The 23,740-nt window shown below is 36.7% G+C and overlaps 1 protein-coding gene across 19 annotated transcripts in view; it reads left to right on the forward strand.

Annotated features, from left to right (window-relative positions):
* FOXP2 (forkhead box P2) overlaps positions 1–23,740 on the forward strand; it is a 239,439-nt gene that overhangs the window by 180,680 nt on the left and 35,019 nt on the right. For 11 of the 19 annotated variants that reach the window (XM_075857099.1, XM_075857098.1, XM_075857109.1 and 8 more), the window contains 8 exons: positions 4,831–4,860; positions 8,125–8,212; positions 10,214–10,297; positions 18,118–18,319; positions 18,536–18,612; positions 18,745–18,846; positions 21,289–21,410; positions 23,581–23,650. In XM_075857099.1, coding sequence (XP_075713214.1) covers positions 4,831–4,860; positions 8,125–8,212; positions 10,214–10,297; positions 18,118–18,319; positions 18,536–18,612; positions 18,745–18,846; positions 21,289–21,410; positions 23,581–23,650 — 775 coding nt within the window. Of the gene's footprint in view, positions 1–4,830; positions 4,861–8,124; positions 8,213–10,213; positions 10,331–18,117; positions 18,320–18,535; positions 18,613–18,744; positions 18,847–21,288; positions 21,411–23,580; positions 23,651–23,740 lie in introns of those variants that run through there. The other 8 variants (XM_075857103.1, XM_075857104.1, XM_075857105.1 and 5 more) reach the window with 2 other exon arrangements.

The raw sequence follows: 23,740 nt of genomic DNA on the forward strand, positions 1-23,740 counted from the left end.
AAGTTAGCAGCGTGACTAAGAAGCAATGGCATGAAGTAACTGCTAAATGGGAAGTGAAAACCAATATAAATTTAACGTAAACCTTTTTTAGAGACAAGATTACGCACTGTATATATTGCCATGAAATTTGTCGTCTCCCCCCCCCCCCCCCTCTACCATGAGCTGCTTATGATACTGGTGTCCTCTTATGTGGCAGAGGTGCTTTTAACTGCATCAAGCTCCTGGGCCTGGGTCCATCTACTACCTCTATACCACCTGATGGAAAAGTTTACTTTAGTGAGGCTGAGTGATACTTATTCACCTGAATAGACTATGCAATGGACTGGGGTAGTAATCTCTTTGTAAAGTTTACCCCTTTTTGTTTTTCTTTTGTGTTTTGTAGGGGAAACAATTCATTTAACATTGTAAAACAAGAAACATCTAAAACAAAAAGCATATTGGGGCATACTTACTTTTCCTATTGTGCCAGAATTCTGTCCTAAGTTGCACCTTTTTTCCGGGGAAAATCAATTATAGATAAAAGTATTATTGACTTGTGCCAGCTGGAACAGATTTTAGCTCTTCACTAGACACTTTCAAAAGTGTCTAGAAAAGGGGGCATGACTTAGTCAAAGGGGCCTGGATGAAAGAGCCAAAGTGCCTCAAGTTTTAATGCAAAAAAAACTGGCGTAAACAAAGACAATCAAGAGGTGATATTTGGAAAAATGCCTTACCTGTCTAGAAAGATAAGACCAATTTATCATACAGTGTGTGCCACTTTGATAAATTAGGCGTACCTTCTGACTGCCATGTCTAAGTTTACGTGGTCTAAATGTTAGTAAATCTGCCCCATTGTGTAAAATACTAAAGTATTTCATGAGCTTCAAAAGCATGTGTGATAAAGTTAAAGAGAACCTTTCACTAAGTCATACAAGCTGAAATAATTTACTGACCTGAATAGCACAGTCTCCCTGATTTTTGTACTTTTTTTTTTTTCCTGTACACCGCCCCCCGTTCCAGAGATATGGCCCACTTTTGTGTTGGCTCCGTATATGCTAATTTGTTGTAGTTCGCCAACAGGGCATGAACTAAAAGCTGCCTTGTGCTGATTGGTCAGCATCAGAGGCAGGGAAACTAGCTCTGCCCAGTTGGCTAACTGCAACAAATTAGCATATAGGGAGCCAAGACAACAGTGGGCCATATCACTGGAACAGGGGGGTCTAATAAAAAAAAAAATCTCTGAAACGGGAAAAAATAAATAAAAATGCATTGGATTTATGAAGACACCGCTATTCAGTTCAGATAACCAGTTCAACTTATATGACCTAGTGACCGGTTTTCTTTAGACATTAGTCGAAGGTCGAGTGTCACTGTAAACACTTCATGCTAGAAGGTATTCTTTTTGTACATTGGCAATGCAGTTTTGCAATTTGGTTGCACCAGTTCGATTGGGAATAGCTCTATTTCCTGCATATATAGTACTACGCTGGTCTGTCCTTTCAGAAACATATTTTGAATGTCAGAGCAATTCCATCACAGATCTTCTTTCCAAAAGAGGTAAAAAAACGTAACCTTCAAGGTATCACTGCATGAACTGATAGGGAGATAAAATGTAATGTTTTTCGGCATTCAAGCACGCTGCATAACATTGAGCAATAACCGTTTTCTAATCGCTTTTTAAAACATTAATTAATAAATACATCAAAGGTATTTTCCTGCAAATATGTTGCTCATGAGACCAGTTATAACTTATTTGTCAGTTTACTCTGGATTCTTGACATGTTTATGTTCATACAGTGCACCTCCAGCTACGAGTGCAGCAGGGTCTCTCGTCAAAAGGAGATGTACCTAAGAAAGCTCCTTTGAAGGAAAGCTTCCACCGTTATATAGTTGCCTATTCTCTACCGGCTAAGTCTCCAATCCCACTTCAAGTGGGAGATGCGGCCGCACATAGCTGGAATTAGCTTTAGGCCTCTTTCAGACGAGTGTATTCGTAACTGTACGTAATACGGATATTGCATCAGTCGTCAGTATTGCATATCTGTAATACTGATGGGCTGTCTACTAGGGAGAAAATTGAATGACATAAGACAACCCCTTTGAAAAACGGATGCATCCGCATTTTAATCACTCTCCAAGGGCTTCAATGGGCGTATTCCATCTCCAATACGGATAAAAGTAGCGCATGCTGCGTTATTAAAATATTTTATACGCCCATGTAAATAACCTTGTTTAATAATCTTAGCTTGGCATTACGGTCCACAAAAATATCTGGACTATGGATGCAAAATACGCTCGCCTGAAAGAGGCCTTAAACTGCACTCTCTTTTCTGAAAGATCCAGTAAATTTGACGCACATATCTGCACCATTTATATGGTCCATATAACACCAATTCTCATCTCAGGCATTTTTTATGCATGACCTTCATTAGACTAGAGAACATACACATACATAAGGAAAATTCAGGCAGTGTAATAAATCCCAGGAGAATATTTTGTGCATCACTTGGACCTAGATAGATATGAGTGAAGTGCCTCAATATCAGTCTTGTCTAAATTGAAATGACTTCTATGGATCTAAAAATGGATTTCAAACCTAGCCAGTATACTGAGGTAGAACTTACAGTTTCTCTGATGTTGTATATGCCACTCACAGATTCTCCTAGGTGCTGTTGTGTTTTGTAGTTAACTTCTTAATAAATATCTGCTGAAAGAAAAGGCTTCACATTTACACACTGTGTACATGAGGCTAAGACCTCGCTCAGTCTCATGCAGTTTTTAAAGAATGCCAGTCAACCACATCATTTATTCCATTTTCAAAACAAAAATCAATATACCTATAAAGTGACCCATAAATTAGAAGTGGCTCGCGCACTGTTTGTTCACACTGCCTTTCTGAAGGAACCCTTTGCATTTTTTCTTCACCTTTCTGTTTGAACTGCAGTCACAGTAAGAGGCTCATTAGGGGACATTAGGGAGTGGATCTAACCAGAATTCCATAGCTTGCTTTGCTCTTATTAATGCATAGTAGAGTAGAATGCATTTAAATATTTCATAGACATTCAGTAATTTGTGTGTAATCGTCTTGTTAGCAGACCAGCAGAAATAGAACAGGTCTGTGAAATGGTGTTAGTGATTGCATGGGTAATTTACAGACCTTTGCCATTCCGAGAGAGCATTATTGGAGGCTCATAAAAATAAAAAACTGAAATAGAGCTAGCAATAGATTATAAAAAAAAAAAGAATAGAAATTGATAAGGTTTTTTGTAATAAGCATCTTGAAGGATAACCACTCATTTAGTCCTTTTTGAAGCAGCGTAATTTATGACATATGCTATATATCAAATACATAAGATAGCATTATAGAGCATTCATATGAAAAGGGTATTTGCAACATTAGTTAGAACTTCCTGCGAGGTACATGATTAAATGATTAATGAAATGTCCCTTTGCATATGCATTTTGAAACGGCAATTAGGTAGGAGCTGGGAAAAATTTTGAAATCCTCATTTTTCAATATTATCTTATCCTTGATTTATAAATCATAGAGAATATTTTAACAGCAATATGTAATACCTGAGACAGATAGAAAGACATAAAAGAGAATATTTTTGACATTAAATAGTTTTAAGTATATAAATTTATAATTTTATGTTAATGCCGACCCTATTTACTTAATCTTCCCGCATTTCATTTGTATCCTTTGCCATTCCTGCACTTTGATTGGCATAATTAAGTAGGGGAATGAATAGGCTCTTATTTTACATATCACTAGTAAACAATAGCAAAGAATGGAGAAGGAAGATGTGGCAGAGGTATGTATGTGTTTTTCAAGTTCTCGGTAATCCACTGGAGGCTGTTCTATAAATGATCATTGAAGGGCTGCAAGCTAGCCTATAATTACAAGAAAGAAAGTGGCAGCTCTGGCATTTCATAACTATGTGTCCTCGAAAAGTGCTTTGTGAGTTTGTCACCAATGATAATTTAGATAGAGGCTCATTACTGAACATCACAACACTTTAAAAACCTTTCGCCTTCATGCTGGAGAATAAAGGACTATTTTAATGGCAAGGTTCTTTTGTATTCCTCTGAAAAATTCAATCAAGACAAAACCGCACCGACTATTATTATACTCTACAGTCTCTCTATTCTAATGAAAGCAGCGCAGATAAACTGAATATGAGGACTTGAGCAGTTAAATGCACACATTTTTTTTTTGTTCTCTAAACATATGACAAGAGCGGGTCGCTAAAATGTAAATATGTTTTAAGTCATTTTTGTACAGATAGGCCCTGTTCGTTGCTTTAAATTTTTATTTTTTTTCATGAATTTGTATTATATACATGTTCATTTATGTCTTGTTCAGAATATAGTTTGATGTTAGCCTTTGCAGTCAAAATAACACGTTTTAGTCTTTTCTGTACCTTTCTCCCATTTAATCTGCGAGCGAGTATTAGTGCCTTTATCTCTCATGTGTGGGAATAGATATGTTACCAGAGCAATGAGTATTAACTCCTATTTTCAAATGCAGTGCAGCATGCATTAAAAGGGCCGATTATAAAATAAGCAGGACACAATATATGCAAAAGACTCTTCTGTAATCAGCACTAATATCCTTATGTTTAAGACTCACACATTTTGTGCCTAAGAATCTAATTTTAATTCAAATTCACATTTTATTTAAAATTATAAGAAATATGTTCAACACCCTTTTTGACAAGGGGAAAAATAAACCCCCTCTTTGCTAATTTTTAACACATTCCAGTAAAACATTTATATGAAAATAGAAAGCAATGTTTAATATATTTATTTATACATATTCTGAACCCTTATGTTTTACTGTTTATTTAGTTACCTCATCTACGTTTCGAACATAAAAAGGTAAAAATATTCATGCATACATTTTAAATAATTTCAAGTACATGCATTATTGATCAGGAGCTGTTATAAAATTAAACCTAATGCGTACTCGCCACCATTGCAGTGTAATTTGTTTCGCACAACAACCCTTCCGGTTTTTTAATATTCATTGGTGGTCCACCCTGGAATGCTTGTTGTATAAAAGTGTTTTAGCTTTTCCCTTACAGTGATTCTATAAGAAAATGTCTTAAATAACAGAGTCCATGTAGAGCTTACATTTAATAATAGATTTGCTAATGAGAACTTATATCTAAGGTCATGCATTCTACTTACTGTAGTTTCCAGAGTTCCGCATATTTATGAGTACTATGTAAATAAACATTTATACCACTGAAGCCGCAGTAACAGATATTAGTCCTCAGTGTCTTCATTATAAAAGGGGTTGTTCACTTGGCAAGACCCGCTTTTGAGAGAAGGGTTCCCTGATGATAAACTGATTACAGACTGTCCTACTGCTTTTACCCAAGCGATCAGCTGTAATCTGTGGGGGAACGCAGCTGCAATTGTTCAATTCCCCTACAGCGCCACCAAAGTGGAAATCCAATGTACAGATGTTTTGAGTCCTCCAGAGGGATAGACGATTTTAACTCTGACTAATGGATGAGGGTCCTGAAAGGAGAACCCACCTTTATCAACTCAGAGTATTATATCTGATTAGTTCTTGAGCTCCTATAATATATTTAGGAAAGGCATGATGTTCAGGTAAATCTGTTGGTGAGAGGACACATAGTTAACACTGACAAATTTAAAATTGGAATTATCAGCAAATTTATATTTAGCAGTCAAAGCTTTCCAATCCCGCAGATCGTTTCGTATTTCTAGTGTTTGCCCTGCATGACTGTCAGCACAATATGGCACTCGGTACTATCAATGGGTTTGCAGTTGCAAGCTATGACGGAAAGGCCTGAGTCTGCTGACTGGTCTGTATTGTCTCCAGAGGAATTTCCTTCAGCCCGGCAGATTAATACTGAAAGGTTCAACGGCAAAAAAAACAGTGTCTCCAATAATATGTGGTTTAAATTGGCTTCAAAGTGAATTATATTGCCCTCAATTTTATAGCTTTATTTTTCTACTTATAAAGCCATAGCAGTAATTGTTATGTGCAATACAGTATATAATAAATAGTAAAGTAAACTGTTCCTTGTGGGATTTAACTACTGCAGTTAAATACAGTTGTTTAGCTAGTACTTGCTTAGTTAGTTAGCTACAGCATTTCACAAACACCTGGTGCAGCAATTTTTTCACTTTTCCCCCTTCTATAGAAAATATCTAATTTTATTTGATTTAAAAAATAAAGCTAAACAACTGTTTCCACATGTGTGGGTATGCTATGTCATTAATGCCAAAAATATTTGGCACCGATTTGCTCTGGTATAATTAATAATAATTTTGAACACGTATATACATACACTATATGGACAAAATGATCGGGACACCTACACATTACACCTACAGAATTTTTTATGTCATTCCATTCTAAATGTACTGTATAGGCATTAATATAGAGTTGGTCCCCCCTTTGTAGCTAAAACAGCTTCCACTTTTCTGGGAAGGCTTTCTACATGATTTTGGAGTGTGTCTGTGGGAATTTTTTCTCATTCATCCAGAAGATCATTTGTGAGGTCAGACATTGATGTTGGACAAGAGGGCATGGCTCACATTCTCAGTTCTAGTTCATCCCATAGGTGTTTCATGAGCTTAAAGTCAGGTCTCTGTATGGGCGTCAAGTTCTACCGCACCAAAGTCTTCCAACCATGCCTTTATAAACCTTGCTTTGTGCACTGGGGCACAGTCATGCTGAAACAGAAAAGGGCCTTCCCCAAACTGTTCCCACAAAGTTGTAAGCATAAAATTGTCCAAAATGTCTTGCTATGCTGAAGCATTAAGATTTCCCTTCGCTGGCAAGAAGGGGCCTAGGCCAACCTCTGAAAAACAACCCCATAGCAGCTAACTTGTATGGCACATTGACCCTTAACAGAACACGTTTTCACTGCTCCAGAGTCCAGTGGCTGCGTGCTTTATACCACTCCATCAGACGCTTGGCATTGTGTTTGGTAATGTAAGGCTTGCATGCAGCTGCTCGGCCATGGAAACCCATGCCATGAAGTTCCCAGGGCACAGTTTTTGTTCTGATGTTAATGCCAGAGGAGGTTTGGAACTCTGCAGTTATTGAGTTGGCAGAGAATTGGCGGCTTAAATGCACTATGCGCCTCAGCACTCAGTGACCCTGTTCTGCTACTTTACGTGGTCTGCCACTTAGCTGAATTGCTGTGGTTCCTAAACACTTCCACCTTGCAATAATGTCACTCACAGTTGATTGGGGAATATCTAGGAGGGAAGACATTTCACAAACTGACTTGTCACACCGGTGGCATCTTATTACAATACCACGCTGGAATTCAGTCAGCTCTTTACAAACATTTGTGAAAGAATGGGTCGTTCTAAAGGCAGACTGCATGGCTAGGGGCTGGATTTTATACACCTGTGGTAATGGGACTGAATAAATTGCCTGAATTTAATGTTTAATAGGTGTATCCCAATATTTTTGTCCATATAGTGTATGTATATATAAAATCCTTGAAAATTATGTGTATACACATCTAGATAAATACATAAAGGTGCACAGCTTGTAACAAGAGAGCTCTGATAACTCTACTGTAACTATAACAAGCTGAGTACCTGTCTCATCATCATATGACCAGGAAAGTTTGTCATCCCTTAGAAGTAACCAATGAATGATCTCATACAATTACAGCAAACCGAGATCTTGCAAAGCATGAGGAATTATTTCATAAAGTATTTTAAAACATTGCATAATTTTTCATTAGTCAGTAAATAAGCTTTATTTGCTGAATCCAAAACACCACAATTTTAGTTATGCAAATGAACAGAATTTGGAACTTATTCTTATTATATTTGTAAATATTGATTTAGGAGATATACTATGACAAATGTTGCTGCTATTTGAGTATGGAAAATAAACTGTTACCATCTCTCTCTTAAATGTTGTTGGCATAATTATTTACTTTTAATTCACATACATACATTTTTGCAGTCATGTGTCATTCCTGGCATTTATGTGCTTGACTATTCAACTGGGGAAAATATTTCTTAATCAGGGTTGTTTTTTTGTTTTTTTTGTTGTTTTTTTTACAATGCAACCATTTTGTATTGGGATACAACTTATATTAATCAATTACCATTTATATTTTGTGTCTTAATCAGGCACCTTAACAATGAACATGCATTGGATGACCGAAGTACGGCTCAGTGCAGAGTCCAGATGCAAGTGGTTCAACAGCTGGAAATTCAGGTTGGTTTACAGTTTTGTACAAAGGCAAAGAAAGATTGGATTGTTGACAGTAGAATACAAAATTTACATATTTTGAAGTAAATGTATGTATTTAATTTTTTTTACAAAAGCGTACTCCTTTAGTCTTATGCTTAAAGGGGTTGTCTGGTTTGGGACAGGACCCGTGAAGATGAACTGGTCAGCCAATCTGTTGTAATCACCAGAGGAAGCTGGGGATGTTAAAGGGAAATTAAACATTACACTTTTATTGAGACATCTGTGTAGTACATTGACGAGCCAGGTTCTGCTCTATAGCTGCGGTGTGTTTCGACACCGGACCAGAGTCTTCATCAGAGCATAAAAAAAACACAATCTGTGTGGTTTATAATGTCATAGTGGATAAAAGGACACCGGAAGCTGAGTAAATCTCCAACACAGTTCTGCTGGCTCTCTCTTTTATCAAATAATTTTTCACTAAAGCTATTGGACCTCCATATGGGCCAACATCTACAAGGCAATCTTTTAAATTCTTCTTCGATGTTCCATTCCATTTGGTACAGATCAAATTTAAGTGTATACTTCCGACCAGAAGCTCTAAAGAAAAACTTTTCCTGGCCGACAATGCTAGGGAATGTTCCTTAAGGTCTAAACCTTGAGGATGAAGTGGTGCTGTTTAGCTTCCTTCTTTTTTCTTTCCTAATGAAGTTGTAAAGGACTTGGATGAAAACAATTCCAATTCCAGGGGTGACATGTTAAACTTTGAACTTAAGATCCTCTCTAATACTTGTGTTAACAATATTAAGATTTGCTGAGTTATCTTTTAAGATGATACAGAAGTTTGAATAGGTATAGAGAATATCCTTTACTTCGTGCAAACACCTGAGGCTCTTTTCTTATGACTTAGGTGGCAAGTGTTACAAGTAGGTTTCTATGATATCCAGAGAAGAAACCAACCAGGTGGCACATTTTCACCTATAGTACCTCCCTTTACCCCCTACTTTGGGTACGGTCTTTTAGGGTTCATAATGTAGCACAGTTGGCAATACGGTACAGAAGCGGTGTTCACGAGGGTAGTCAGGCTATCCAGGGTAGGGTAATAGTGATGCAGCACGGTTGAGTATGCGCTAAATATAGAGGGACAAAACAGGTTACTACAGTAAGGATTAAGTACAAGGTTAGAGACCGGTAAAATGCATAACAGGATAGCTAAAACGAAACCTATAGCTGGCGATGAGATGCCGGCAGAGAGAAACAGTACTGGATCATGGTGGGGTAAGTATTTTACACCAAGATGATGTCCAGTTTAGTTATTGTACACAACATTCTGTTTTCACAGCAAGTTGTGTATTTTTCGGTAACGGTTTTCTATACTGTTACAGTTGACTTTTTTTTAATGTTGGTTTTGTGACCAATGATGCTGTTTCTGTGCTGCATTTGAGTCCTCGTAAAGAGAGGCCATCAGAGTTGTAATGAGACTGTATATTTTAGGTTCTGTCAGTCACAAAGGTTAGATCCCTATTCTCTAAAATAAGATTGATGAAGACCAAATACAAAGGACATTAACTGGACCTTGGTAGAGAAGGATAAAGTAAAAATAAGGTCGGACAACAGTTTCCTTAGAAAACCATTCATCTCTGCATTAGTCAACCACTGACGTCAGTCCAGGGAGCATCAGATGGATGCTAAATAACCTGTAATGAATGATTATAGACCATGCAAACAATCAAATAATAATCTTCATCAATCTAACTTATTCCAACCTGATTAAGGTTCAGATTACATAGGATGCAATGGTATACAACACATCTGCTGGTTAAAGCATTCACTTAAAACAAATCACAGTTGCCTATTATAGGTGGTTATTAGGACAGTGTACGTCTTCATTCTCACAGTGTGCAACTCTGCATTTTATGCGCTGAATTCATTACATGGAGACATGCTTGATGATAAGATGTATCACTAGGATAAAATAGCTACAGCAGTCCTTTCTGAAATGCTTCTGATTTTACTCCTCCTTAACAGCTTTCTAAAGAGCGTGAACGTCTTCAAGCAATGATGACCCACTTGCACATGCGACCCTCAGAGCCCAAGCCATCTCCAAAACCTGTAAGTGCATATTGCTTTATAAACAGTAAATAGGTCTATACATGTAACCGACTAAGAAAATGAACAATTTTGTGACAGTTTGAAAACAATGAGTGTGATGAAAAATATTGCAATAAAATGGATGTAAAATGCAATATCTTGTCAAATTGTATGTTTCTCTAAAAGTAATGCTATCTTTAACACAATCTATCCAATCTACACTGTAGGTGATACTAAACAAACTACACCTATAAGTGCACAAATCATTACTTTCAGAGCAGAGCCAGAAAAGATATCTAAGTGTGATAGTTTCACTCATTTCAACACTATCTGCTGCTTTTCGAGCAAAGTAGACTAAAATACTGGAAAACAGCAATTTAAAATGGATTTAGAAATTGTCATTGGTTTCAAAATATCCTGCAAATTTCCTTTATCTGCAATTTATATTGTCACATTTAAATCTAAAGACATCTTTAATAGTTACTGTGTGCTAAATGTATTGTTATAACAATCGTGCTTGTTGTACTTGTGTTAATAGTTATAAGTAGGCGATAGATAGATAGATAGATAGATAGATAGATAGATAGATAGATAGATAGATAGATAGATAGATAGAAATCCCAGCAGCACTGGCAGCGTGTGGGTGCAAGCTCTGAGAACAGACCAAAGCTCCAAGTACACAGAAATCAAAAAATAAGGTGAGCTGAATCTTTGGAGTTGCTGCTAATTTTTTGATTTCTAGATAGATATTCGGTAGGTAGATTTGAAATTAGATAGATATTTGGTATGAGATATATTGATAGGATATATGTAGTATGATATTAGGAAGATACAAGATAGATAGATAGATAGATAGATAGATAGATAGATAGATAGATAGATAGATAGATAGATAGATAGATAGATAGATAGATAGATGTGAGATCAAGAGATAAATATAAAGAATATAATTTGCAGCATGATATTAGATGTTAGGAAGATATTAGATAGATTATGTTAATTTGATATATGCACTTTGATATTAGATAGATACAGATGTGTCCTTCATGATTTCATGATACTCTGTCACGAGATGTCTATGCTATGTGTGGCCACCCAGTGGTTGTGATGTGAATTGCAGACTGTTAAGGTTTTTGCTAACATGTCGCAGTATTGTATTTAATTTGTTTCATGATAAATTGAAATCCTTAACCAAATTCAAGCAAAGGTAAGAGTGGACACATCTGTAACTAGATATGCGATAGATATGCGATGGACATTAGATGGATAGATAGATAGATAGATAGATAGATAGATAGATAGATAGATAGATAGATAGATAGATAGATAGATAGATAGATAGATAGATTAGATTAGAAATGAGAAAGATATGAGAGAGAGATACATTTCAGATAGATATGAGATGGATAGAGAGTTATAGCTAAGCTGGTGAAGTTCCTATTAATTAATTTGTGAAGTGTAATTTATCGGGATTATATACCTCTGATATGCTTGCCTGTTAAGAGTTCAAGTGGATTTGTCATGACACAATGCTCTCCTATTTAACGGCAGCATAGTATGGAGCCAGGTCTGCTGCAGTATCAGCCCAAATGACAATAAGGGCATGACCACACATGGCGGAATTCCTCCGCAACTGTCCGCATCAATGCCGCACAGAATCTGCGTTGCAGATTCTGCAGCGGATCTGCACAAAATGTGCAGAAAATTGATGCGGACTGGCCGCTGCGGACTGCAGGAAAAGTGCTTCTCTTCTCCCTATTCAGTGCAGGATAGAGAGAAGGGACAGCACTTTCCCTAGTGAAAGTAAAAGAAATTCATACTTACCGCCCGTTGTCTTGGTGACGCGTCCCTCTTTCGGCATCCGGCCCGACCTCCCTGGATGACGCTCCAGTCCATGTGACCGCTGCAGCCTGTGCTTGGCCTGTGATTGGCTGCAGCCGTCACTTACACTGAAACGTCATCCTGGGAGGCCGGACTGGAGACAGACGCAGGGAGTTCTCGGTAAGTATGAACTTATATTTTTTTTTACAGATACATGTATATTGAGATCGGTAGTCACTGTCCCGGGTGCAGAAACAGTTACTGCCGATCGCGTAACTCTTTCAGCACCCTGGACAGTGACTATTTACAGACGTCTCCTAGCAACGCTCCCGTCATTACGGGAGCCCCATTGACTTCCTCAGTCTGGCTGTAGACCTAGAAATACATAGGTCCAGCCAGAATGAAGAAATGTCATGGTAGTAAAAACAATACGCTCCGCAGCACACATAAGATCTGCGGACTTCATTGCGGAATTTTGACTCTCCATTGAAGTCAATGGAGAAATTCCGCCATGAGTCCGCAACCAGTCCGCCACTGCTCCGCAACAGACAGAGCATGCTGCGGACACCAAATTCCGCTCCGCAGCCTATGCTCCGCAGCGGAATTGTACGCATCGTGTAAACGAACACTGCTAAATTAAAGTGAAAGTCAATGGAGAAACGGCTCCGCTGCGGATTAACGCTGCGGAGTGTCCGCAGCGGAATTTAAGTGAAATTCCGCTATGTGTGAACCCGCCCTAAATATAAAAAATATTGTGCGTTCGTGAGGGGGGTGCTTTCCCCTCTGCCTCTCCTACCTCCTTGTACCCCACTCAGCAGTGACTGATGGCTGCTGCGTATACAGCCAGGTACATGGCAGCCGGTCAGTCACTGGTGAGGGGGACGGAGAGAGGTAGCGGGAGCAGCTTCTTCATGAATACAGCGGATTCATAACTAGAAGTCTGCTATATTCTTTCCTAGCTGCTATTAGCCAAATGGCACCATATATTTTTTTTAGGCTAATTGGAGACAGGTCCACTGCACATACTATGCTTCTCTTAAACAGGACAGCATAGTATGATGACAGATACGCTCTAAGGTGTTTTTATGAATGATGATACATATTTTGCCCTACACAGTATTGTATGGCTCCTAATTTTCCTATGGAAATTCTCCTATGTCTACAGGCAGATAAAATAGGCAGTGTTTGTTTATGCACAGTGTTACATATACAGTACAACATGGCTATGCATATTCTACATGATACAGTTGTATTGAATATAAATAGCTAAAAAAAACTCTTAGCGCATATAGTTTGTAAACTTATATAGATTAGAAAATGCAGTGATATTAAACTTTGCTGCTGTTTTGTTTTCTAAAAGATTGTATATAATGATCAGGGAATCAGTCGTAAATAGACTGGTGATTATTTGTTGCATTTCAGAAAATACTGTCAGTATTGCTGGCTAATTTTACGTAAGGTGGACCATTAACCCCTCGCTCCCATTTAATGATAAAGTTCAGGGTGGCGTTGCTATTCTCTGATGAAGCCTGGTGTTTCATTTGAATAAAATGAGTTTTCTCCTAGCTTCCTATAGCAAAATGTAGATAATCACAAGATGGAATAATTGTCTCATAAATCCATCAGGAATCTGCAGCTTGTTCTTTTCCAATTAATTATTCAATCAGTGAATTTTTTAAAACTCCAGCAGCATGGTTACATCTACACTAATAAAGAATTTTCAGCCTATAATCCAAAACAGAACCTGAATGAATAATGTAATTGAAGTATTACATTACATAAACCACACATGAAAGAATTGCTAATTGTGTTTGATGGTGAGCAATTAATACAGAATCTTAGATGAACCATTTAAAACGAGACCGCAGTTTAAAGATCCCACTGAACAGACGTATCTCAAGGAGTGCACAGAAACACCGAAGTTGCAAAAGGGCAATATAAAAAAACCTAAATATTTTACACAGCACAAAAAGGCCTTAAAATTGATATGATAGTGCAGATTTATGATCTCGTGTGTACTGTCTCGGTTGAGACAGCCCACACATTTGATAAATATTAATAGGATGAATTTATTACCAGGGAGAAATGAGCTCTGTTGGTTCATCACTGCACCCTTAACAGCTATCAGTACATGAACACAAGGTGCAACCGCACTATTATATGACCCCATTTACTCTCTGAATGGTACTTCATTAAACGGTACCTTTTGGCCATGCTATGGATGGATGAAAATCAAAGTTATCAAGGCTGCAAGTCCTGAATAATGAGTTTCACCCAACCTTGAATATATTCAGATGAGCTAAGGTGGTTAAGTGTTCATCTTAGTTTTTACATGCTTTCCGTTACTTAATAATACATTCTTCTTTATCACTTCATGATTGCATGGCTACAAACATGTTATGCTTGTTATGGCCGGCTGCTAAAATAACTTAGCGGAACATTGTAAACATATTCATTTGCATACATATAGAAATTCAAATTCCTGCAGATTATTTTGAACATATTTGTCTGACATATTTCTGCCTTTAATCTTTTGATTGTTATGTGAATAGTGGAAAGCAGGAGTCCACATTCTTGTCTGATACTCCCATATAAATTGATACAAGACTTGTAAAGTAATGTAAATAATATATATCGCTATGCTCCCATTCAGTCTGCAGCTTAAGGGAGTCCATGAAACGTGTTTTAAAAATAAGGAGCAAATTATGCAGTGTCCTCGCTCAGCAGACTTTATTTTTGGCTGATAGTACAGGGGTGGGTGATCGGGAAGAAAAGTTGACAGTTCTTGGAGAATTGTAGACTTGGAAATTAAGACCGTCTCCTAAAGTGCTGCTCAGTAATATGGAGTACAATGCACTTAGCTGTGCTTTTCATTACACTAAGGGTAAAATTGCCAGTTTTTGTTAGGAATATTGTAATTGTAAATTCTTTTTTAAGATCATTTATTTTCTTAAGAATATGTAGCACTTTTTCATATTTAATACATTTATACCTTATGTCCAGTGTATCATGAAAAGCATCAAAATCGAATGAAAGGGATAGAATAATATTTAGGGTATGTTCACACGGCTTATTTACGGACGTAATTCGGGCGTTTTCTACCTCGATTTACGTCCGAAAATGCGGCTCGATAGCGTCGGCAAACATCTGCCCATTCATTTGAATGGGTCTTACGATGTTCTGTTCCGACAGTCTTTTTTTTACGCCCCGCTGTCAAAAGGCGTAAATAGACACCCGCGTCATAGAAGTGCCTGTCACTTCTTCAGACGTTAAATGGAGTCATTTTCCATTGACTCCATGGAAAAACAGCTCCATTTACGTCCGTAATTGACGCAGGAAAAAAGCGTCTCAACATGCCATGACGGCTGAAATTACGGAGCTGTTTTCTCCTGAAAACAGCCCCGTAATTTCAGCCATAACGGACGCTGCCGTGTGAATATACCCTTAGCGTTACGAGATAGCCAGTAAAGCTAGATTTACACTTGCGTTTTCTTGCGGAGTCCGCTATTTGTATTTTTGACACATGACTGGTCCCCAAGAAATGAAAAGCAGATAGTTTATTGGTAGTATTATAGAATGGTGTTTCCAATGCTTGGGTTAGGTAATTTTCGGACTAAAAGGCCATGTCCGTAGACAATTTGGGTTTTCTATGTACATCACTTGCGACCGCGCTACTGTTTTTAGAAGATCCAATGTAATGCCAAGTTAGGGCTTTGTAGACAGGATTAATCATAAAAATCACATACAAAATTCTCTGGACCTTTCTAAGTAACAACGTATGAGGACATATTGGTCGGTAAGTATGTGAAAATAAAAAGCATTTCATTGAATACTACAGTTTTAAATGTCACAAAAAAACTGATGGAAATTTTTCAAGGTGATCTCTCATGTTTTAACCTAGTAATTGACCAAAGCTTTCCATACATGATTCAATATCACAGCTGGATCTTAGTATTCTTGGCACCGGCTACAAATTACTGCTTGGCCCAAAAGCCCTGACCTATTCAATCTGTGGGCTATCCCGAGACCTCATGTTAGTAGGCATTATATTCCGATATTTAAATACTTCATTTATCTATATTTTATACAATGGCTCTTGAATATCAAGGACCAGTGATCCCTGTACAAAATGGTTGCTGATTATACATCTTTTTAATAAAAAAAATAATGAAACATGGCAGCCTAAAATTTTTGTTCTAAAATATAGTGAAGGTTTTGTAGAATAAATTAATGTATAATAAACTACTACCTGTGAGTAAGTACAATGACAACCAGGTATAGACATTGTACAAATTGTTTCTAATGCCTACCTTGAAATATCTTGATAATAATATACTAATTCAATGTCTTGCAGAATGGAGTATTGCTTTTGTGAACCTAGTAGTGGTATATTTGCATTACATGTGCTGCCTGTTGGTACACGTTGATGTCCTTGGGCTGGTAGAATGTGCACTGTAGCCTGTAGTTCTGGAAAAGATGTTGTAGTGTACATGATATGAACAAGCACATACAATTGGTTTTCTAAACGCATGAAGTATAGCATTTAGTAATATCATCTCAGCCTTTTTATGTACGTAACAAAGAATTCCCATTTCACTCTGCTGGCTTTGAGTGGGAGCTGAATAACAGTTTGCGGTTTATTGGGAACAGATGCACTTGGGGATGCCTTCAGGGTGCCAGTCGTTATTATTAGACTGCTAATGTGCTTCTTCTGGCTGCTTCCCAAGAAAGAGGAACAATTAGCTGGCATATGTTAATTTTTGTTTCCCTAACAAATCTCTCCACTGACTAAATGTGTAAAACAAATCCACAAAGAAAGATCAATCAATGCTGTACACACCATTTCTCCCTATTAAAAATATGTTTGTCTCAGAAAGAATGTTGGGGATTTAAAAGGGCAGGTGTTGCTAAATTCCATACAGTAGCAGATGATTTCTTTTTTTAATGTTCAGGTGAAAGGCTAATACAACGTGCAGGCAAATAATTATTACAAGTAGGAAGCTAGAAATTTTAACACTTCATGTTATGGAAAAGCGGGAAGGGTTAAGTAGGGCTATGAATCAAATTACCCACACATTATGTCTGATGAATACCACTGAAATTATAGTTGTAATCATGGCAAGTGTTTCGCTACTACTAAGTTTTGCTAATTGGATGCTATTTATGGCCAGAGAGGTGTGGTGGAGGGGATGATTTTTTTTTTATAATGAGGAATAGTGGTTCTCTATGGGGATAAATGGAAGACACATTTTAGAAAAGATTGCATATATTCACACCTATCTTTTCCTTTCTCCATTCTGACACCCACTTTCCAGGGTATATCAGCAATAAGTGACACTGTAATCACAAATTGAAAATGATCCTTCCAGAGGAATTGGCAAACTTGACATTTCATTATATTTGTTAACACATGCCACAAATGATTGTTAGTGAGGAAATACCATTTCCCTCTCCCCATCTCCAATCAGATTTAATTTGAAAAATTTCAGCCTCCCCCGGCTAATTTGCAATTAAGACAATTTTGTTTGAATATGTAGTAATGTCATTACCATTCCACCAAATTAGCAAGGAGACTAAAGGTCAGTGTAAGATTTTCCAGCTGGTTGGAGCTTCTCATCTGAGATTTAGGACTATGAACAAACACTATGGCAGGGTCGAATGTGAACTTATCGAAGATCTTTTAGTTTTGAGAATTTTTGATTTTAATGTTTTTTTAGTTTAAATCATTTACTAATCAACATATCTCTTCTCTGAATAAACGGAATGACCCAATGTTACATAATAATCCAACAATGTCCTTTTATTAGATCAAGTCTGGGTATAGTCTCTAGTTATAAATGTTAGCTGATAATTCTTTGCAGTAGGTTCCTTCTCCTCAGGTGTGATATTTATATATATATATACATATATATATATATAGTCTAAATATTAGAGGTCGTCTATTTGTTTGTTCTTGATGTAATGCACTATGCGCTTGAACCGTTATTTTTAATCGTGCCTATCTCCTTTGTGTTTTTCAGCTAAACCTAGTGTCTAGTGTCACCATGTCTAAAAACATGTTAGACACATCCCCTCAGAGCTTACCTCAAACCCCAACCACGCCGACAGCACCCATCACTCCACTTACCCAGGGACCCTCTGTAATAACTACGGCCAGTATACCCAACGTTGGAGCTATTCGAAGACGACATTCTGATAAATACAACATTCCTATGTCCTCAGGTACCCTTATAGTGCTCTGTTTGTGTTGGATATGTATATGAAATAATTTCAGTTTTTTCGATATTCTTTAACAATTGTAAAGTGATTGCGTTTCCCATGGATGTCAGGAAAAAGTTGTGTTTTTCTCTTGGTTACATAAGGGTATTTGTTGTATATGACTCTCTATATTCATCTGGAGAATGCACTTTGACTAACAATCTTCTTCTGTTTTAATAGAAATTGCCCCAAACTACGAGTTTTATAAAAATGCAGATGTCCGTCCTCCATTCACATATGCAACTCTCATAAGGCAGGTAGGTTTGAGGAAATTGAACCTTTATTAGATGAGCATGCCTTAATAGCTCAAGACGTGACAGTGACACAATTGACATCTGGTCTAGTTAGTAAGTCTTTTTAATGTCACTATGCATCTTGTCTCATTTCAGGCTATCATGGAATCAAGTGACAGGCAGTTAACACTTAATGAAATTTACAGCTGGTTTACACGGACGTTTGCTTACTTCAGGCGTAATGCAGCAACTTGGAAGGTAACTACTTTCAAGCGGCTTTAGATGGCTCACATACTGCTCGCTGATAGCACAAGGACCATTTATTTCCATGACATAAGCAGATTAGTATCTGCGTCCCCTCTTTTTAACCTGCCTCTTGAATGGAATGAATTCTCTCTCTCAAAATGACAAGTGAAAGAATAATTTTGCCTCTGATATCGTTTTCTAATTTGGTGCAATTAATAGCAGAGGCTTGGCAGAGAAATGAGGGCCTGACACACTAATTACAGTCTGAGCACTCAATCATCAACACCTTTGTTAGTCGCACTATATTACTTTTTCTCTTGCATATTATTGGCTAATTAGTTTGAAAAATGTCTGTTTGCCTTGTGCAACAAATGGAAGCTGTAGGTTTTGTCTTGGTCGGTGCCTTTTGTACACATCATAGCTCATCATACAGACCGAATGTGCCACTGTAGTGAAGACCAGGGCTGCTCAGCTGGAACTAAAAAGAAAGTAAAGTGAATATTATCCTGTCAGCCCATAAATGCCGTTTATTTACTTAGACAAAAGGGTTCATCCATATCCCTGTCCAAACAACCTCATTGTCTGCTTCCTACCGGGTGCTAAAAAATGTTACTCGTGTGCATCTATTTCGGCTGGAGAGCAATGTCTGGGAAGATAAGGGTACTCAGCACAGTCTAAGTGAACTGTTTTATTTTCATTTCAAAAAGCAGTCAGAAACATCAATTAGCCACAAGCCATTTCATACAAAAGGGGAGAATGTTTGTAGCTGAGGAGAACAGAGACGGCAAAGCACTCATCAGCATACTAAGAATTTTCAACTGTGAGATATGCTAAAGTGAATTAATTTGGATTTAAAATGCAAATGAATCTGGCAGGCGATTACAGATATATGGGTGTGAAAGGTTTAGAATGCTTTTCATTTACAGAATGTTTAGAAGTTATTAGCTGTTGTGTGCAGCGGCCAAATGAGGCAATTGTTTTATTTACACGCTGCTAACCGATACACGTTTGGTTTAGTGGAATATAACCCCTCTAACCGGCATGGAACCTATTTAACGACTCTTTCAATAGGTAATATTTATGTTGAAGATTTGCATTTTCTTTTGTTACTCATTAGAGATTGTACAGAATTTTCTGTCATTTGATTTACTGAAAGAAATTTAAAAAGAAATGAAAGGTGATTTAATATCTTAGCTCGGTCTCATCTCCACAGCTCGGGGATCCAGCAAAACTCATTCTGAACAGCTTATTAGTTCTAACTATATCGCATGCATAATAAAACTGCTCATTTGCTCATTAATATTAAAATTATCATATTCCGAGCCATGGGCATTAAGATCAATCAAATCCTTGGATTTCAGGTCAGATGCTAGATCTGCTTATGCTTTTTTTTTTTTTTTTTAAGAATTCTCCTCTTAAAGCAACCCAGAAGCTTGTCTTTGTGCAAATAAAAAGAAATCTTTATCAAAATTACTTTGTTTTATATGCTGGAAATAAGAATTAGGTCATTACCGAATTGACTTGATGGCACACTGTAGAAGAATCCGAATAAAAATATGTCAGATTAACAGTCGCGTTCCTCAACCAATGTATTTAACCCATTCTTCATATAACATTTTATTTAGACTGGTGCTTCTGCCCACAAAAAAAGGTTAATAGACTAATGTGTCACCAACACCAGCTGTTAACCTAAATACATTGACATTAAAGTTTGTTTGCTTTTTATATGCTTGACCTGAGCACGGTAAATAATTGACACTTTGTAGAATAAATAGAAAATGCCATAAAAAAATCATATAATAAAAAAAAAAGCTTACGTTTAAGTAACAGATATGAAAGCATGCTAATGGGTACAATGAAGGTGTGGGTATACTGATATGATAAGTCTGTATGGCTCACATATCATTCAGATAAACCAGTAGTCAGGAAACATTAAACTGTAACTAGAAAATGGCATCTAATAACACTGAATAAACAAACTCTGTCATTTCATTATTGTGGGATGAAAAGAATGCCTTTGAGCTTATTTGCATAAAGCTTTGTGCAAAATTAACACTTGTCACTGTAGCCTTTTTAGCATGTTAATACCTCAAGCAGGACTGGTTCCTTTGGACATCTCCTCCGTCCCTGAGTGCTTGATCGGGGACAGAGCCGAGCTGACCTAATTGTTCTGGCATTTTCAAAGATACTGTAATTTGTACAGATATTGCAATTAAGACCAGCTCACTGAAAGGAAGGTTCTGACATAGCTATTATTAAAATAGCTTGAAAGGTTCATATAACAGAGTTCAAGTTAGTCTCTTTTTTTTTTTTTATATAATTTTTTTTAAAAGACTGTTCATGTTATAACAAAACTGAAATGTCTATTTTTAATTCATGTCATCTCCATGAACAACTAAACTATCTGTGGACTATTTGACTGATGTACTTTCTCCTATCATATATCTTATTTAGAATGCTGTACGTCACAATCTCAGCCTGCACAAATGTTTTGTGCGAGTAGAAAATGTTAAAGGGGCAGTATGGACAGTCGATGAAGCAGAATATCAGAAACGGAGGTCACAAAAAATCACTGGGTAGGTTTTTATTATACTTGTGATTAAATGCTTTTCTGCAGTGCTATACTGTGGGTTGGGATGCCCAAGTGGGTTAAATGTACAGTGGGCCCTGTTAGATCTTGTTAACAGTGATCTCCTGATTGACAATGACCTGATCAGTGATCTCCTGATTGGCAATTACCTGATGGGTTTATGACAATTAAGAGACTGCCTTCTATGGTACCGGTTTAGGATGGTACACTAGTTTGTTTCTGAATTATCATAAGAATCTTCTTTCCCCAAAACATCTTTCTGTTTTTAAGCATTTCTTTATTTAATGCAAACACATTTACCTAAAGTTTGTACATTATAATAGTAAAAAAATAAAGTCGATATTTTGACCCATATATTGTCACTCTTCATACAGTTGTAAGTAGAAATTTTTTTTTCCATTAATTTCACCTCCTAAAACGTTAACAAAGCAAGGAGAATGAACAGAAAATTGACCAATTTATTAAAGACATATTCTTTTTGCTTGTAATATATAAAGGTGAAGATTTACTAATGCTGTTTAAGATTTAGACATTGTAAACATAGACCAGGCAGTCAGAAAATGTGCTAAATTGCACGCTGTATGATAAATTTTATGAATCCATGCCCCTTTCCGGGTAACCACGCCATTTTCAATACACTTTTGAAAAGTGACTAGTAAGGAGCAAACATCAGTTTATTTCAGTGCATTCTAGTAATAAATATGTTTAAAACTAAATGCAACATTGTACATCAAAAATGCACCAAAAGTTGGGTGCAAGATACGATAAAAAAAACTGCCACAGCCACAATATTATTGTGTTATTCATTTTTTCTAATACAGGGGTAAACTTTTATTTTATCTATTAACAAATAACTTTGATATAAAAACATATGCATTTTAGTAACAATCTATAGAGGTTACATCTGTGGTTTCTTTAGCCCTCCATGAACTGTGAAAGGAGCGTTTCATAGGGATTGCTGATCCCTATGGCACAGAAATTTCCGGCTTAAATAATGACTAGTTGTAATATTAAATAATATGTAATTTGTTACTTATGTTTGAAAATAAGTGCAGATGCTCAGGGAACAAAAACTCCAACCTTCCTTTAAGACCTTATTAACATTTAAATTCAGGTGATGCCTATAAAGAGTTAAATAAGTTTACTCTTGTAAATCCTGTAGTTGTAAAGTATAATATACTCCTGTCTCATGACGTTAAATAAATGCCCAGTTTTTTCTGTTCACCATTCAAAGTACTGCTTTATTAAGTGCCATCCTCTTACTTCCATAGCTTAGCTATTGGCCTTAAGAATGATGAATTGTCTGCAGACATAAAATGACTAATACAGAAAAGCACATTGTTGTATCTCGGTAGTTTATTACATGTCTACTGTATACAATCTAGAACTCTACACAGATGTTTAAGGTATATACACCTCATAAAGGTGAGTAATAGATCTGCTAAAACACATACAATATCTACAAGGGAATATTGTATACATTGTTTGTGTCTAACAGGTCCATTACCCACATTTACCAGATGTAATTTCGACAAGGAAATCTGCAGATATTTGAGTATAGTTTGCTGTGACATAGTTACAACACTTGGTATTGTTTTCCATAAAAAGACAAAATAAGTGTAGTAAATATTTGACCAAACTAGATATTTAGGTGACAATTTGAGCAAACAGGGCTCTGAGAGTGACAGTAGGAGCAGGTTGTTTTATACTAAGGACAGGTATTTTGGTTAAAATATAAATTTTTACGTTAACTACAGTAATGTTACATTTCAGTGTTGAAAGAAAATGCTATCACTACTACTAATAATATTAATAATTTATTTTATTATTATTTACCACTTTACTTGTATATAAAAAGCAGTAAGCATTGGATTTTCAGCACTATACAATCAGAGATAGGAATTTGAACATACATTGCCGAGTGGCATGTAGACCCTGCTCACATAAGCTTACAGTCTAATTTTTATTAGTAGTAGAGGTATCCGTAAGTGTATGTGTTGGTAGAAATTTCAGTTGTTTTACATAGGTCTCTAATAGATATTTTTACAAGATGGATAAATAGATGAAAGTTTCCATTACAGGAGACCTATTATATATGTTATATGGATCAGGGATCTCTTTACCTACTGTAATCAATGAATGTGTTTTTTCTGCAGTAGTCCAACGTTAGTAAAAAACATCCCTACCAGCCTTGGCTATGGAGCAGCTCTTAATGCAAGTTTACAGGTAAGACATTGAATTTGACTTATTTTTCTTTTATAGAAAATATATTTAGCTTTTTAGAAAATATATTTACAGTGTTTTTCATACAGTTGT

The sequence above is a fragment of the Rhinoderma darwinii genome, chromosome 3, assembly GCF_050947455.1.
Source record: "Rhinoderma darwinii isolate aRhiDar2 chromosome 3, aRhiDar2.hap1, whole genome shotgun sequence".
NCBI lineage: Eukaryota > Metazoa > Chordata > Amphibia > Anura > Rhinodermatidae > Rhinoderma > Rhinoderma darwinii.